Source organism: Chrysemys picta, chromosome 14 (assembly GCF_011386835.1).
Source record: "Chrysemys picta bellii isolate R12L10 chromosome 14, ASM1138683v2, whole genome shotgun sequence".
Classification (NCBI taxonomy): Eukaryota; Metazoa; Chordata; order Testudines; family Emydidae; genus Chrysemys; species Chrysemys picta.
In genome coordinates, this window is record NC_088804.1 from 37,070,602 (window position 1) to 37,086,002 (window position 15,401).

At 40.2% G+C, this 15,401-nt stretch overlaps 1 protein-coding gene across 3 annotated transcripts in view; it reads left to right on the forward strand.

Moving 5' to 3' along the window:
* Window positions 1–15,401, forward strand: part of USP10 (ubiquitin specific peptidase 10) — a 72,068-nt gene that overhangs the window by 21,152 nt on the left and 35,515 nt on the right. The window contains exons 2-5 of one of the 3 annotated variants that reach the window (XM_005292292.5): window positions 434–502; window positions 8,543–8,603; window positions 10,576–10,662; window positions 12,674–13,699. In XM_005292292.5, coding sequence (XP_005292349.1) covers window positions 434–502; window positions 8,543–8,603; window positions 10,576–10,662; window positions 12,674–13,699 — 1,243 coding nt within the window. The remainder of the gene's footprint in view (window positions 1–433; window positions 503–8,542; window positions 8,604–10,575; window positions 10,663–12,673; window positions 13,700–15,401) is intronic. The other 2 variants (XM_042852117.2, XM_005292293.5) reach the window with 2 other exon arrangements.

Genomic DNA, 15,401 nt, shown 5'->3' on the forward strand with positions numbered 1-15,401 from the left:
TGGACCCAGCACTGAGCCTTATGAAACCCAATTTGTTAGACAGTTCCATGGGGATTTTATGTCATTTACTATGTGAATTTTCTGTAAATTCGAAATTCATCTTCCTTTTTTAACATTAAGACCTGTAGTGATTGGGGCCTTCTGTAAAACTGTCAGAGTAACTGGAACTCCAGTGTACAAGTGAGCATTTTAAGAAAAAGCTTGTTGTAGACAAGGCTATAAAAATTAAGTAACTTGCTCAGGGCAACAGAAAGGAATCTGAAAGAGAGCAGGGATGCAAAGATAGTAGTTTTAGTTCCCGTTGCCACACACAAACCTTTAAAATGTCGCTGCTCCTTTTAAAAATAAATCATTCTACCTTGAATTTGCTAATGAGACAAAGTGTAAATCCTCATATAACAATGTGTTTTCTTTTTTTTTTTTTTTTTTTTAGTATATCTTTGGGGAGTTCAGCCCTGATGAGTTTAATCAATTTTTTGTGACTCCTCGATGCTCTGTTGAGGTAAGAACTATGTTTCAGTGTTTTACCTGAAGATGATGTGATGCATATTGTTTTACACAAATGTAGTAGGTTTATTAGTATATAAAATTAAAAATACAATAATCAATGTTGTTTTTATTGTTCACTTGTGAATTAACAAAATTCAGTTGGTCACCGTAGAGCTCCTTGGAATATAATTTCAATTTGCATTCATATTGATCGCACACTAGTTGCTCACTCCTGCAGTTCTTTTCCTGTTCAGCTATATGACAGCTATAGTCCCTGTTAAGCAATGATCTCTTGTTCTGTCTTTACTCAACTCTAGAGTCAGTGACTGAAATGTGGAGAGAAGGATCCTGGCTTCTTCTTTCTCCCTTCCTCATTGCTGGAATATCTGCAATTGTAGTGATTGCATGCAGGAATTGGAAAGAAAGATCTGGTCAATGGAGTGAGCAGCTCTCCTTAATTAACTTTTCAGTGATGGACTTAGTAGCAACTTTCTCAGCAACATTCCTGTTTGTAGGTGAGATCCCAGATCTCTTGAGCCAAAGAGAAAGAGTAGAGCTCTCACTACAGTGCCTGATGTGGCTTTCTGCCTCCTGGTAGCAGTTATCCGGAGTAGATCCCAGGCTTTGTACTCTTTGGACTCATACCGCAGGTAGCACTGGAGAGTGGAAGGGAGGTATCCATTGGGTCCTGTAGGAAGGACCAACAATCTCCAAGATCCCTATATGACCAAACCTGGCCTAAAGGTAAAGGTCATGAAGAACAAAACTGAGAAAGTGGTAAATACTTTAAATATTCACTTCTCTCCTCTGACCCTCTTCTTCTCCCCAACACAAAACAAACCCTCAACTGCATGTATATGGGAGGAAAATCCCCCCTCTCCCCCACCCCCCCCGAAGGAATATATTTATAAAGTAAGCTCTGTTGTCTGTCATTAATGTGTTTTACTAAGGTTCTACTGTGGTAGTTTGATTTTTAAGTTCTTTGTGGCATACAGAAATTCACTACCTCATTGCCTTTCAAGTTCATGGGTGTATAGCTAACAACCCCGGTAGCTTTTCATATTGGTTGCATGAAGGAATGTGAAGGATACTAGAAGAGGATGAGGAAAAATAGGTTGGAAGAAGACATGCAAAGGATAGGGGGAGGAAAACAAAAAAAGGGGAGGCAAGGCCAGCATGAAGAGAACTTAACAGGTAGGTAGTGACGTCCTGCTTTTGTGAGTAAGTTAAAGCTATATACAAATGTTTCTACTGCCAACAGACTGGAGAAAACAAATGATTTGCTGGATTCACAAACACCAAAGAGTTTGTCCTTTTACCACAAAAACAAGTTTTAGATTAAAATATAGTTTCCACAGTGTTGGAGGACACCAGCCTGGAGTGATGGATGACTGTCTCTTCTGTGAAGACTGGGCAGGAGTACAAAATGTTTGTTACTGCCCAGTTCTTTCTGGCCTAATCTACTATTTCCTCCACCTTAGAGCACACTAGCAGGAGCAATATTCCTGTATCCTTGTCAGTAGGTGGATAGACAGAATAAAGGGAAACATATAGTGCCTTTTGCTACAAGCTAGTTATGAAGTTGACTTATGCATATGATTGGTACACCAAACTCTGCTCCCCCCTCACCCCCCCCAAAAAAAAAGGTTATCAGGATTTCCTTGCTTCTCTCATCAAGCTTCTTGGTTGGAGGTGAGAGCGCCTCCAAAGGGGTAAGAAAAAATATGCACTCTCCTCTGCTTTCATTTTGAGCCCTTGATAGCTCTTATGGCTTGCTAATATCTTAAATCAGGCCTTTTTATATTGTCCTGAAGTTTAAGTGTGCAAAACATAACCCCGCCGTTGTGCTCCAAATTTGGCCCTTTAAAACCCTCCCTCAAAGCTGCCTTTTCATGCTTAAGTTTACTGAAAAAGTATGGGAGTATCTTCTAAGGACTCTGGCTAAAGAAGGAGCAGAAATGATCATCAGGGTTCCTGGTGAAGTATCTGAAGCCTTAGTGCACTGATAGCCCCGTGGTTTGCAAGATTTAGCTGACTTATGTTGGAACGGTGATTTCGTCAGTGTGCTCACCATCACTTGGAGTGATAAGCAAAGCGCATTCTGTTAGGACAGAGGAAACTGACGGTTAGAGAGGCCCAATGAGGCAGTCGTGAAGAAGCTTACATGTGGGGTAGAGTGTGAGTAACCCAAACTAGTGATGTGTCCTTTATCAGCTGCCTTCAACCCTCCATTGTGCCACTTTTCTCCTGCACGTCACTGTATGCCTTCTCCACTCATCCCATGAAATTAAATAAGGTATCCTAATTTTGAGGAACCCCAATTTATTGAAAATCAGGTCATTTAAGTCATGGTATAATTTCCTGTTGTATGTAGTTTTACTCTGGGTGGTAGTGAATCATTTCAAACTACTGATGGTGTGTAGTGAGGGAAATAATTAGGAATAACTTAGAATGGGAGTATCTTCTAAGGACTCTGGCTAAAGAAGGAGCAGAAATGATCATCAGGGCTCCTGGTGAAGTATCTGAAGCCTTAGTGCACTGATAGCCCCGTGGTTTGCAAGATTTAGCTGACTTATGTTGGAATGGTGATTTCGTCAGTGTGCTCACCATCACTCGGAGTGATAAGAAAATTTCATAATTTAAAACCACCCAAATTTTATCTTCTTTCTTTCCAAATAAAGTGTTGCATTTTCTTAAGCCTCTTTTAAAATTAGTGACAAAGAAGATAAAATCATTAATCGTAAACCTTACTGTAAATCACAACTGAACATAGACTTTTGCAAAGCAAATCTGTTTTGCCTTGACCATGGAAGGAATGTGGACTGAGCATGAATGAATTGCAAAAATGCAGTAAAACTGAAATCTTTCAGCACTTCATTGAGAACTATGACTTTCTAACCATAAATCATCTTGGATTCTTTTGATAATACAAAGATGAATTTTCAAACTTGGGTGCATACAGGTAAGTACCGTATATACTTGATCATAAGCCGGTTCATTTATAAGCCGACCCCCACGAGATGGATAAGTAAAAATGGAAAATTTTTATGACCCGTTCATAAGCCGACCCTATAATTCAGGGGTCGGCAAACTTTGGCTCCCGGGCCATCAGGATAAGCCGCTGGCGGGCCGAGATGGTTTGTTTACCTCAAGCATCCGCAGGCATGGAGTTAAACCTAAGTAAACAGTGTCCCAGTGCGCCAGCTGCTTACCCTGATGGGCCAGGACAGCAACTGGTGGGGAAATGTTTTGGGGGGGAGAAGCTAGAGGTCAGTGGAGTAACCCCTGTGACCACCCCCCACATGACCCCACCCCTAGCCGAGGACCCCCACACTCTCCCCATCCCATCCCTTCCCACCTTATCTGGGGAGGGCCAGGGGAGGATGTCTCTGGCCTGGCTGGAGCTGCTCTGGCGGGCCAGACTGGGCGGCGCGGCCGCAGCATGTTCCAGCGGGCCGGGTGGCATGGCCACAGCCTGCTCTGGGGGGTGGGGCCGAGCGGCACCGCTGCAGCCTGCCAGCCCCGGAGCTGCAGCTGCTTCGGAGGCTAGGGGAAGAGCAGTGTGGCCAGAAGCGGAGAGACTTTGGCCCCGCCTCTTCCCTTCTGGCTATGCTGCCCCTCCTTGCTCCCTCTGTTAGGGGAAGGGGCTGAGTCCCACCTCTCCCTCTCTATCCCCGTTCATAAGCCGACCCCCTTCTCTGGTGCTTCCCTTTTTTTTACAAAAAAAAAAAAAAAAATTGGCTTATGAACGAGTATATATGGTACCTAAATCTGTCATTACAAATCTAAGTGCAGGTTCAGATACTTAAATCAACATTTGGGAGCTTAAAATTAGGCACTTAAATATATTTTAGGCATGTACGTTTGAAAATTTAGACATAGAGGTTACTTTACTAAAACCTTCATAATAGCTTGAACAACATGAGCATTGCCTTGAAAGAGTAACTACATCAGATATTTTGACTTTAATATTTTTAATGTGATTGAGACATTGTTTACTCTTTTATTTGACTGTGGAATAGAATTTGAACATCTGTCATGCTTTGTCCATTTGTATTTGTTTTGTCACCGAGCCCTGTAGTTACTCAAAGATCTAGAAAGAGTGCATATATTTTTTTTTTCTGTTTTGCTAAGCCACATTCTGTTTTCTACTTTACTTTCTTTATCTTTCCATTCTCCACCCAGTCATTCTCACTTCCATCCAAGAAAGGATGATGTTTATATAGTTAAATGTCTAACATATGAATAGATCATTAGGAATACAGAAGTCTCAATACTTTTATTCTGTTACTGTACCTAAAATAATTTTACACGATAGCATACAAGAAAGTATTTTATTTTTTAATTGTTTAAAGAAAATAGAAAGGATCAGATTCAATGGAGAAATGTTTGTGACATTCTAAGGTCAGATCCATTAGCATTTAGGACAATGGTACCAGTTATCTGCATAGCAGCTTGTCCTGTGTTTTCAGTGGCAAACTTGAAGGCTTTGATTGCTTTTATTCAGAGGGGGGAGGACATGGGGAGAGGCTGGGAAGGATGAGACAGCCAGTCTACACAGCAAACACTGGTTCAAACAAAGGAAGACATATATCTGCTTGTTTGAATAGTTCAGATTTGATTTGCTTTTACAGTTGAGCACAGTTTGAACCTTCACAGGGAGGATTCGGGGAACATGTGTACAAATAATTAAATGAAAATGCACGCAGCAAAAAATAGATTCCCCAGTTCTACAAAAAGATTTTTTTTTTTTAAAATTATCCCAGCTAGCTCATCACCAAAGAAAGTTTTCTAGGAAAATTTTTTTTTAACTTAAACAAGGATTTATTTTCCCTGCCACCATTTAGAATATTGCTGAGGCTCACCCATAGATTCCGTGACATAAATTACTTTACTTAGTAATTATTTTATTTCATCAATTTCAGGGTCAGTTTCTGACAGTTGTGAGTTTTTCTTTCTTCCTTACTTCCCGACATCTCATTGGCTCCTTAGGGATTCCACCCACTTATCTCTTCCTCCTGTCTGGCACAAACTCCTTATGTTTCAGCAAGTTCCTCCCAAAACTGAACATGCTTCACCTGAGTCCTCTAGTGATCTATTCTTTCCTCCCTCCTCTTCAATATCTGTTTGGGAGACCACAAGGAGAGGTAAGATTTCACGTCAGTGCTGCCAGAAGTGCACTGAGGACACCCAGCAGTACATCTCATCCATCCCATTAAAGCAGTGTTTCTCAAACTGGGGTTGCCGCTTGTGTAGGGAAAGCCCCTGGCAGGCTGGGCTGGTTTGTTTACCTGCCCCGTCCGCAGGTCCAGCCGATTGCAGCTGTAGGCCAAGGTTCACCGCTGCAGGCCAATGGGAGCTGCTGGAAGCGGCGGCCAGTAAGTCCCTCGGCCCGCGCCGCTTCCAGCAGCTCCCATTGCCCTGGAGCAGCGAACCGCTGCCAGTGGGAGCCGCGATTGGCCGGACCTGCGGACAGGGCAGGTAAACAAACCAGGCCGGCCTACCAAGGGCTTTCCCCACGTAAGCGGCAACCCCAGTTTGAGAAACACTGTATTAAAGGTATCTGGACCCATTTATCAAAGTGGTGCAAAACCACATGATCCTGTTAGTTCCTCACTAAGTCTAGATGAGCAAGGGAGCACCATTGTGCAAAATGCCTTCCACTTTCAGCTTGCTATAAGTTTCAACCCTTCTTCCCAGAAAAAAGATCTGGCCATCACAATCCTTTCATTATCTCCAAACTGGATTACTGTATTGGGGCCAAAGATGAAAGTGATGCAGAGGTTCTAGTTTGTAAAAAATGTGCCAGCTTTACTTCTCAGTGAGCTGTCACTGATTCCCGGTCAGCTTCCATTGCCAAATCAAGACCAGTGAGCCTGACCTTCAAAGCCAGACCCTGTATGTTATCAACTAAATCTCCTTTCATGAGCCTTCAAGACAGCTGTTCTTCCATTGAACAAGGCAGTTTATAATGTCCAGGGCAGAATATATGAGACCAGATTAAGATATTCAGCTGTGGAATGAACTTCCGGAGGAGTCTGAAGTTGGCCACCCTCAGAGTACATACCAAGAGCTTTCTGGTCAAGAAAGCTTTCCCAGTATAATCAAAATTATTTTATTTTTAAGGTATATATCTCCACCCAGAGCCTCCTATAACCAGAAAAAAAGAACAGAAGACTTCCTGAGGCTCCACTAAGGAACTTGCTGTGCAGATCTAATTTAGCTGGAAAGCACATGTATAATGTGATTATGGGTGCTGTAGAAAATCCTAATATTTCTTGAAGCAGAGTGGGTTTCAAGATCAATGTATGCCTATACGTTTGCAACTCAGTTGGGTTGCCTGCGCAGTGACGCATTATGTGTCTGCAGACCACCAGGCCAACTTTGTGGAAGAAGCTAAACAGCAATATGAAATTTAACACCACATGGAATGTACTATAAGTGCAAAGCTTTAGGTTATCTTACTTTTTCATGTGAAATATTTAACATGGAATTTATTTATCCTTTAATTTCAGCATACTTAAGGTAAACCAATATGTAGGCAATTGTACTCTTTTTTTTCATGTAAGTAGTGGAAGAGTTACATTCGTTCACTAGCTCCAGGTAATGGAGCCTACATTTTATACCAAAGTGTTTGATTCTCTATCCAGATAGTAACCATGGTGGCACTATTTCGACTGGCAGTGCAAATCTAATAGTCTTCATTTTGCTATAGTGAATAGGATAAGATGATCCAGAATAACTGCTTTAAATTTTACTGTATTTTTAAGCAGAGTGTTTAAAACTCTTCAAAGGCAATACTATTTGTGGATAAAACAGAGGGCTTGGCGTCAAAAGGCCTGGGTTCTGTTATGGCTCTGCCACAGGTTTCTGTCGTGAACTTTAGCAAGCTATTTAATCTCTTTGTCCTTCCATCCCTTTAATTCTTGGTATGTTTTTGCTATACTCAGATAATCCTGAAGTGAACTGGAGGACAGCTCATGATTCTAAAGTAGGGGTGGGCAAACTACAGCCCCCGGGCCAGATTCGGCCCGCCAGCCATTTTAATCTGGTCATCGAGCACCCGCTGGGGAGCGGGGTCTGGGGCTTGCCCCACTCTGGTGCTCCAGCTGGGAAGCAGGGTTGGTGGCTGCTCGACGCAGCTCCAGGAAGCAGCAGCATGGCCCCTCTCCAGCTCCTACATGTAGGGGCAGCCAGGGGACTCTGCTCTGCACGCCAGCCCCAATCACTGCCCCCGCAGCTTCCATTGGCCAGGAACCTGGCCAATGGGAGCTGTGGGGGCGGTGCCTGTGTACAGGGCAGCGTGCAGACTGCCTGGCTGCACCTCTGTGTGGGAGCTGGAGAAGGGCATGTCGCTGCTTCTGGGAGCTGCTTGAGGTAAGCGCCGCCCCGAGCCTGCATCCCTGAGCCTCCCCCCAACCCCCTGCCCCAGCCCTTATCCTCCTCCCGCCCTCCAAACTCCTTGATCCCAACCCAGAGCACCTTCCTGCACTCCAAATCTCTCATCCCCAGCCCCATCCCACAGCCATCACCCCCAGCTGGAGCCTGCACCCCTTCCCGCACCCCAGCCCCTTGCCCCAGCTGTAATTCCCCTCCTGCCCTCTGAACTCCTCGCTCCCAGCCCAGAGCACCCTCTTGCACCCCAAACTCCTCATCCCCAGCCCCACCTCAGAGCCCACACCCCCAGCCGGAGCCCTCACACCCCAATCCCAATTTTGTGAGCATTCGTGGCCCGCAATTTCTATTCGCAGATGTGGCTTTTGGGCCAAAAAGTTTGCCTATCCCTGTTCTAGAGTTTGTAACTCAAGGTGATGGTAGTCTTTTATCTCTCATCTCTGATTATGGTAAATTAGTCTCTGTAGAGTGTCAAACTACAATGTAGGGATGAGTGTGTGTATATATAGGAATTTAAGTTCAAGACAGCATTTAGGACAATTGGATATAAAGAGTTATTTTTAAACGATCAAGGTATTTCTAATTAAATTAACATAAAATGTTATTTTTAAAGAGCTGTTTTGCCTATCATTAAATCTTATTTTCTTTTTTTTTGCAGCTTCCTCCATACAATGAAACAGTTTCTTGTGGTATTAAGTCCACAGGTGAACGTCATGATGGTAAGAAATCATTCCTTTTTTTTCCCCTCTTTTTTCTTTCTTTCTTTTTTTTTTTCAGGGTGTGGGACTCTCCCCATAAGGTTCTGATATAGTACAGATTGTCTTTAAATTAGTCCTGTTCAGGTTTATTAGCATGTCTATGCGCATGTGTTTGGCAGGCTGCTTTTTCAACACTTGCTAGCCCGTTGAAATCTACAAGAATGTTTGAGAATCTTGTTTTAACATTTTTCTGTAGCTAACTGTAGTAAGTATGCTTGCTACTTCACTGTGGTAGTTTGTGCTCTAACAATGCCATTAAAAATTTCTTGTTGAAGCTTTTAGAATTCAGTTGAAAAAATTGCTTAGGGCTAGAGCTTAGTATGGAGTTCTTAATCAAGGAGCAACTAAAAATAAATAGCTTGGATAGCACTTAACCATCTGTGGACTTTTACTGCCCCCTCTGTAAAAGTCTCAACACAAGTATTTTTTGGCAGTTGCAGCCTGAAGATGACTTTGAGAGCAGTGTTCTGCTTAGTGTTCAGCATGACATTCTGTTTCTATGTGGCTCAGCTGTTTTTCTGGAAAATCCTTTTTTGGAGAGAGTGAGAGAGAAAGTATGACTCGCAATGTGAAAATGTAGTAACTGAGCTCTGATTTAAAGCAGTAATGGTCACTGTTTCCCCCCCACATGCACACCTTTTCCCCACATGTTAAAAAGGAAAAAAAACCCTGCCTGGTTTCATGATATAATATTTCATATTTACATAGCACCTTCCAGCTGAGGATTTCAATTCTTTATAATAGTCTGCATAATACTTTTACAAAGTAGATAAATATTGTCATTTTACAGCTGAGTTAACGTAGTTGTAGAGAAGTTGAGACTTGTCCAAAGGTATTTGGGAAGCTTGTGGCAAAACTGGGAATAGAACTCAGATCTCCTTTAGCTAAAAATATACTTGATGTTTGTTTTAAATTTGGCAGGTCATTAGCGCAGCATTTGGAATAGCCATTAAAATTTTGTAGAAGAACAAAACCCACAAGGTAACATTAGGGAAAGTATAAACATAAAGATAAAAGTCATTGGCCATAATTTTCAAATTTTGGTTACTAAACTTAAATTAAATTAATGGAGATATCCTATCTCCTAGAACTGGAAGGGACCTTGAAAGGTCATCAAGTCCAGCCCCCTGCCTTCACTAGCAGGACCAAGTACTGATTTTGCCCCAGATGCCTAAGTGGCCCCCTCAAGGATTGAACTCACAACCCTGGGTTTAGCAGGCCAATGCTCAAACCACTGAGCTATCCCTCCCCCGAATCTTTTCAGTGGTGCTGAGCAACAACTCCATCTAAAGTCAGTGGAAGTTGTGAGTGCTTAGCACCTTTGGAAATCTGGGAAATTTTTTTTCAGGTGCCTAAATATGGATTTAGGTGCCTGACTTTAAATGCCTACGTTTGAAATAGGGATGATTACCCAAATGGCTTTCTGTATGGTTTAGCACAAGCTATATAGAAAGTTGGTTTCTGCAAATGTTTTTCAGATCCTGCTCAGACCTAAATACTCCCTCCCTCCCCTGAGATCGGTTAATGATGGCAAATCAAACTTTGCCTGAAAAATGTGTCTGTCTTAACAAACCTGCACTGTAATGTGCCTGCATAGTATCATAGTCATGGCTGCATAAGAAGCAGTTGAAACTAAAATGGAAAAAATTACTCAGGCAAAGTCTTTTTAGTAACATTGAGATGACCCATTGATCACATAACCATAGTATAAAATGTTGCTGTTTTTATGGTGTAATGATATCTACAATGAATGGCTGGAGGAGCTGTTGATGCATATTATGAATAATTGTATTTGGCTAAAAAGCTGCATGATACACAGTGCATACTAATTCTTAATACGCATTCACAGCTTTCATTATAATGCATTGACATGATACATTGTAACATCTTCAAAGGGTATCTTGTCAATGTGCAGTATTCTTCATACCTTCAGGTGCATCCATTTCAATCCATGCAACAATAGATCCTCGAAACACCACGGAATGGATTGAAACAAAGGTGGCTGGAAGCAAAGTGGAAGGTACAAAAATAACCATAAAAGAAAGTTGGTCTCTTTCATATTTTTCTTTAAAAAGGCACTAAATACAATGTTAAAACAAATGAGATTCTGTCGTAACTAGTGGCAGTGTGGAAATAAGTGTTATGACCCTACCTTCACAGTTCCTGTAAATAAGAGGTATTTCAGGGATTTGATTTAAAGAAGGAGTAAAAGTCTTAACTCCTTTTTGGTTGATTTTATCCACATTACAGTTATTGTAAAGTAAGTATTTTTTCTTACTGCAGTTTGGCTATAGGTAATAGATTTAAATTCCTTTGCTAATAATCCCCTGGTTTGCGGGATTAATAGCATGTGCAATTTTGCTCCAGACTATAAAATAGCATACCAAGTCTTAGTCCAAAAGCAATTTTTTCTAATAAGAATTTAGGAAAAATCCTATGCTTGATTGGTTTCAGATTTTAATAAGTTTTAATTAGGGATTGGAAGATTTCAACAGGTATTAAGAAAAATACACAATTTATTCCTAAAACTTAAAAATACTGTGATTGGCATCAACTCTGTTATGCTCTGTTGGATAAAAACAAGTGTTAATGACACTGATACGCTCATTAACGTAGATCTGTTGAAATGCCGTGTGCACAAATAAATTGCACAAAATCGCCTTATCCTGTTAGCAAATGTATAGGTAAACTAGATGAATCTGAAGATGTAGAGATTAGTGTGCCATATTATATGTATTTATTTTGAAATAGGGACCAGTGTTGTTTGAACAGGAATCCTGTAGGAAAAGGATGATCTGAAACTCACTTTCTAGCAACGCTTTTTTTTTCCTTTTGCAAAACAGAAAAAAATTTTTTTTCAAGCTCATGGAAGCAGTAATATATGTACCATAGAAAATCACACAAAATTGTTTTTTGATTAAATATTAATGAAAATTTGTCCTGGGAATTATTAAAATTTAAAAAAGGCATGAATTTTATAATCTTAATTACATTACCCATTACACCCCTATTTGGTATTCATGACAATTTCTGTCAGTTATACACTTTAAATGTCAAGGCAGCCTGAGGCATGTAGTATTACTAGTTTTGTAATCTATTAATAAAATATATGTGGTGGTCACTTAAGTGCCATACACTTGCAGCATACAGTTCTTCGATATCATGTATAAACAGGAATTTAGTTAGGGTTTTACATTTAAAAAAACATGACTATAACAGCATTTTGGTATATTTCAGTCAATTATGAGAAAATTTCTTTTCATTTCTTGAAAGTTATGAAATTATCGAGGTAAATTATTTCTCATTGTTCATATACTCACCTTCAGTCAATTTATATTTTAAATGTAATGTGTCTGGCTTTGATCCAGTCACATTAGTTGTATTTCGTGTGACACACAAAATTAATATCATATCTTTTTTTATTATTAAATTGCTGATAATTTTGGATTTCCAAAACCTGAAATTGTAACATTTCCAGTAGATTAGAATGTAAAATATCATTCTGCCATTTGTGACTTGTCTTAAATATTCTTAATTAAAAAATCTTATTAGTTGCAAAGGTGGATTTTACTTTACTTTTGGCAAAATGCAGTTTATAGACTTACTGTCATAGAAAATAAGACCTTCTTTTAAAGATGTGCAGTAGTATGAAGAAGATGGTTCTTTTCATCACACTCGATGTTCCTCATCCTGCAGTTGGATCCAGGCAGACTACCATTAAAGTCATTCAGACTCCATATAGCTGAAAGGGTACAAATGTGTTTATTGCAAGATCTGTGCCCAGATTTTCTTAAACTGAAGTCCTACTCTGTGTTGAAGGAAAACTTTGATACTCTTTGCATCCTCATTTCATTTTAAAATCTTTTAAAACCATTCTTTTTCAAGATACAAATGGACATTGAGGATGATTTTTGTTTGTACGAGGAATGTCATTTATACTTGCGTTTCAGGAAAGCAGACTTGTCTGTTACTAATTTTGTATCTTTGTGACTGGACTTTACTAACAGAGGTTTTTAATTTATTTTGTCCAGGGGAGGATTATCGGAGAATTGAATTTGGTGTTAATGAAGTTATTGAGACAGAGTCATCTGTGCTGAATAACACTGACTACAGTATTTCGAGCACTCTGAATCCTCAGGCTCCAGAATTTATTCTCGGTTGTCCATCAACTCAGAAAACCCATGATGACATTCTTAATGAAACTAACTACAACTCCATAGACTGCCAGTTCACTGATCCTGCCCTCGCTTTGGATAGCGGTTCTAATCCTGAAAATGATAGCTTATCTGGGGGCCTTGGACAACGGGAGCGTAAAAAGAAGAAAAAAAGACCACCTGGATACTACAGTTATTTGGAAGATGTCAGTGATGGCATTGTTCCTGCAGAGGCTCTTGTAAATGGCCATGCAAATTCATCAGGACTGAATAGTATAAGCACAGAAGATACGGAACTTACAGGAGACAGACCATCATCAGCCTCACCAAGGACTTGTAACAGCCCTGAAAATTCTGTGGACTTCATTAGTGAAGCTGTGTCTGATGATTCTGTTTCTAGTGTATTAGACAATACCAGGACTGCAGGGCAGCCTGAGATATGCAGTGTTACCAATTCTGAACAATTCTGCATCCCCTCAGAGGCTGGCAGAGATAGCCCTTTAAGGACAGCTGTTGTAGAACCTTATGATGGTACTGATACTACTGAAAATCTTGGTGTTACTAATGGACAAACACTTGAATCCTCTGGTGAGGGCACAGCTGCCAATGGGGTAGAATTGCACACTATGGAAAGCACTGACTCAGACCAAGCTAAGCCCGAGGATGTTTCACCTACTACTGAGGCGACAGCCCCGGTTTCAGGATCAGTCCTTGTTAATCAGCCTGCAAAATCGTGGGCTAGTCTTTTTCACAATTCCAAGCCCTCTGCTTCCACATCTGTGGCCTATGTTGAGACTAAGTGTACCCCTCCTGCCACATCTACTCTGGTCCCTGAAAAACAGGTTGAAGTCAAAGAGGGACCTGTTCCCGTTTCAGAGGATCCTGTAGCCATAAAGATTGCAGGTATAGTTAACAGACACTAGAGTGGACGTTCTGGTAGAAGAGTAACACATTCTGCCTTAAAATAAGAGTGTACAGTATTGAGAGAGAGAAGAGACACTTAAGTTAATGCAAGATTAAGGTTGATTTTAATGACACAATTCCGAAAATTAATATAGTTATAAAGTGGGTAACTATTTCAGCTCTGTCCTTTGAATAAACATTGCAATAATGTAATATCATATGATCATACAACAAATACAGTAATATAAATGCTACATATAAGCATCTAAAGCCACATGAGGTATGGTTTAATTTTAACAGCACAGAGTTTAATTTAACAGTCTTACTGGAGGAGCAGTTTAGAAAAAGTGTTTGCTTTCTGTTGAACTGTATTTGCTAAATAGTATGTCTCATTGCCCAGTGTTTGTGAACCTGTTATAATGCATACATTCAAGGCAAGAGTGTTCAGATTGCTTATGTTAGAGTTAAGAAATTCAGTTAATGTTAATATTTCAGCTATAACAGTTCATTAACATAATTATTTGATTTTGTTTTATCCTTTTTAGGGCTGTCAAACGATTAAAAAAAATTTACTGCAATTAATCACAGTTTTAATCACACTACTAAACCATAATAATACCATTTAATTAAATATTTTTGGATGTTTTCTACAGTTTCAAATTGATTACAGTTACAACACAGAAAACAAAGTGTACAGGGTTCAATTTAAATTATTTTGATTACAAATATTTGCACTGTAAAAATGATAAAAGAAATAGTATTTTTCAATTCACCTCATACAAGTACTGAAGTGCAATCTCTTTATCATGAAAGTGCAATTTACAAATGCAGATTTTTTTTGGTTACATAACTGCACTCTAAAACAAAACTATGTAAAACTTTAGAGCCTACAAGTCCACTCAGTCCTATTTCTTATTCAGCCAGTCGCTAAGACAAACAAGTTTGCTTACATTGTAAATAAGAAGCAGGAAGCGGTATCTCCCGTCAATGTCACCTGAAAGTGAGAACAGGTGTTCTCAAGGCACTTTTGTAGCTGGCATTGCAAGGTATTTACATGCCAGATATGCTAAACATTTGTATGCCCCTTCCATGCTCCGGCCACCATTCCAGAGGACATGCTTCCATGCTGATGATGCTTGTTAAAAAAAATAATGCGTCCATTAAATTTGTGACTGTACTCCTCTGGGTGAGAATTGTATGTCTTCTGCTCTGTTTTACTTGCATTCTGCATATATTTCATGTTATAGCAGTCTCGGAGGATGACCCAGCACGTGTTCGTTTTAAAAACACTTTCACAGCAGATTTGACAAAATGCAAAGAAGGTACTGATGTAAGATTTCTGAAAATAGCTACAGCACTTGACCCAAGATTTAAGAGTCTGAAGTGCCATCCAAAAACTGAGAGGGACGAGGTGTGGAGCATGCCTTTGGAGTGTAGCTCTTTTAAGACTTCTAATGTGGAAACTACAGAACCCAAACCACCAAAAAAGAAAATCAACCATCTGCTGGTGGCATCTTACTCAGATTATGAAAATGAATATGCGTTGTCAAGCGGAACCCATCAGCATGGAAGCATATTGTCTGGAATGGTAGTTGAAGGGACATATGAATCTTTAGTGCATCTGGCACGTAAATATCTAGCAATGCCAGCTACAACAGTGCCTTTTGAATGCCTGTTCTCACTTTCAGGTGACATTGTAAAC